This window comes from Babylonia areolata, chromosome 6, assembly GCF_041734735.1.
Source record: "Babylonia areolata isolate BAREFJ2019XMU chromosome 6, ASM4173473v1, whole genome shotgun sequence".
NCBI classification, from domain to species: Eukaryota; Metazoa; Mollusca; class Gastropoda; order Neogastropoda; family Buccinidae; genus Babylonia; species Babylonia areolata.
The window spans coordinates 6,002,581-6,005,080 of record NC_134881.1 but is presented as its reverse complement, the minus strand read 5'-3'; the positions used below and the strand labels follow the sequence as shown (position 1 = coordinate 6,005,080).

Genomic DNA, 2,500 nt, shown 5'->3' with positions numbered 1-2,500 from the left:
GTGTTTTTTTCCCCAGTGGAGGCTAGTGACTACCCTGCCGTGTTTTTCTTTCTTTCTTTCTTTTTGTCTTTCTTTCTTTCTTTTTTTCTTTCTTTCTTTCTTTCATTGATTCTTTCTTTCTTTCTCTCCACAGTGTTTTTCCCAGTGGAGGCTAGTGACTACCCTGCCGTGTTTTTCTTTCTTTCTTTCTTTTTGCCTTTCTTTCTTTCTTTCTGTCTGTCTTTCATTGATTCTTTCTTTCTTTCTCTCCACAGTGGTTTTTTTCCCAGTGGAGGCTAGTGACTACCCTGCCGTGTTTTTCTTTCTTTCTTTCTTTCTTTCTTTCTTTCATTGATTCTTTCTTTCTTTCTCTCCACAGTGTTTTTTTTCCCAGTGGAGGCTAGTGACTACCCTGCCGTGTTTTTCTTTCTTTCTTTCTTTTTGCCTTTCTTTCTTTCTTTCATTGATTCTTTCTTTCTTTCTTTCTCTCCACAGTGTTTTTCCCAGTGGAGGCTAGTGACTACCCTGCCGTGTTTTTCTTTCTTTCTTTCTTTCTTTTTGCCTTTCTTTCTTTCATTGATTCTTTCTTTCTTTCTTTCTCTCCACAGTGTTTTTCCCAGTGGAGGCTAGTGACTACCCTGCCGTGTTTTTCTTTCTTTCTTTCTTTCTTTCTTTCTTTCTTTCTTTCATTGATTCTTTCTTTCTTTCTCTCCATAGTGTTTTTCCCAGTGGAGGCTAGTGACTACCCTGTCGTGTTTTTCGTGGGAGGGTATGAAGGACTGGTTCCTTCAGAGATGTACAAGGACTTTCTGACCCAGCTGGCCTCTCATGGCTTTGTGGTTTTCGGGGTCGATCCCCACTACCCACTGGCCCCCTTTGACGTCACTGAGGGTGATGACGTCACCGAGGGTGCTGACATCAATGCGCTGTTCGCGCAGTATGACTGGGTAATTATTTTGCGGTTTATCTCTCTCTCTCTCTCTCTCTCTCTCTCTCTCTCTCTCTCTCTCTCTCTCTCTCTCTGTGTGTGTGTGTGTGTGTGTGTGTGTGTGTGTGTGTGTGTGTGTGTGTGTTCCAGTTGATGGGGTTTTCAAGAGAGTTGGTTGACTGGTTTTGTTTTCGTGTTCTATGTATCTGAGTTTACTTCTCCTTTTTTTTTATATATATATAATCTTCTTCTTCTTCTCCTCCTCCTCCTCCTCCTCCTCCTTCTTCTTCTTCTTCTTCTTCTTCTTCTTCTTCTTCTTCTTCTTGAAAAGACGGAATGCATGTTAATTTGTCCTCGTCAGAAAAGACAGAACATAAAAGAAGCACAACTTAACATAAAATATAAAGACAATACTATCAAACAAGTTACTAAGCATATGCTATTAGGCATTACTATTGATCAAAATCTTTCGTGGCAGGAACATATTCATTGCCTCATAAAACAAGTATCATCTAGTGTATTCCAATTATCACAGATCAAACACTTTCTTGATAATCATTCTAGACGTGTGTTTTACTTTGCCTATATCCAGTCTCGCCTCAGCTATTGCTCTATTATTTGGGGTAAATGCCCTCCTTCTACATTAAAGCCACTTTGCTCTTTACAAAAACGTGCCATTAAGATGATTAACCATGTAAATACCACAGGTGGATCTGTGCACAATATGTACAAAGAACTTCAAATATTACCTGTTCATCTACTTATTAGATATAACACATTGATTCTTATGCATAAAATTGTTCATAACGCATGCCCACAATATTTAAAATCGTTATTTTGTTTCCAGTTCCAACGTAATTCAGATAGAGCTATTGTCCCAAAGCCTAAAATTGATTTATTTAAGATGAGTCTCTCATTTAATGGAAGCATCGAATGGAACATGCTTCCAAAGACATGTCGTCAAATTCCAGCCATATCTCTCTTTAAAACTAAGATAAGAATATTTCTATTCGATACATTTGATTGACCTACTCGCGGTCTTTTGCAAATGCTTGCTTGTACTCAGTCCACTAGCTGCCATGCCATGATGAATGAAAAATTGAATGTATGTGTATGTGTGAACAGTAAGTGCGTGTGTGTGTTTGTGTGTGTTTGGGTGTGTGGGCGTGAATGTGTACGTATGTCTTTGTTGCTTGTTTTATAATTTTGTGTGTGTGTGTGTGTGTGTGTGCGTGCGTGTGTGTGTGTGTGTGTGTGTGTGTGTGTGTGTGTGTGTGTGTGTGTAAGTACCTATGTACATGTAATGTACCAATTGTTCCAGTTTTTCATCGCTTTGTTACCTTTAATAGACTATTCAAGTTCCTATTCTTATTCGTCGTTCTTATTATTTTATTTTATTTCAGTTTATTTCTTTATTTTTATGTTTTGTGTCGTTCGTTCTTTATTTTTTATGTCGTTAAATGGGCAGAATTGTAAAAAGGCCTTTACTGTGCCTAATTCTTTACCCATTAAAGATTCAATCAATCAATCAATCTTCTTCTTCTTCTTCTTCTTCTTCTTCTTCTTCTTCTTCTCCTCCTCCTCCTTCTCTTC

The 2,500-nt window shown here is 38.1% G+C and overlaps 1 protein-coding gene across 1 annotated transcript in view; it reads left to right on the top strand.

The window, feature by feature from the left end:
- Positions 1–2,500, top strand: part of LOC143283262 (uncharacterized) — a 12,120-nt gene that overhangs the window by 6,254 nt on the left and 3,366 nt on the right. Inside the window, exon 4 of the mRNA XM_076589444.1 lies at positions 697–926. Coding sequence (XP_076445559.1) covers positions 697–926 — 230 coding nt within the window. The remainder of the gene's footprint in view (positions 1–696; positions 927–2,500) is intronic.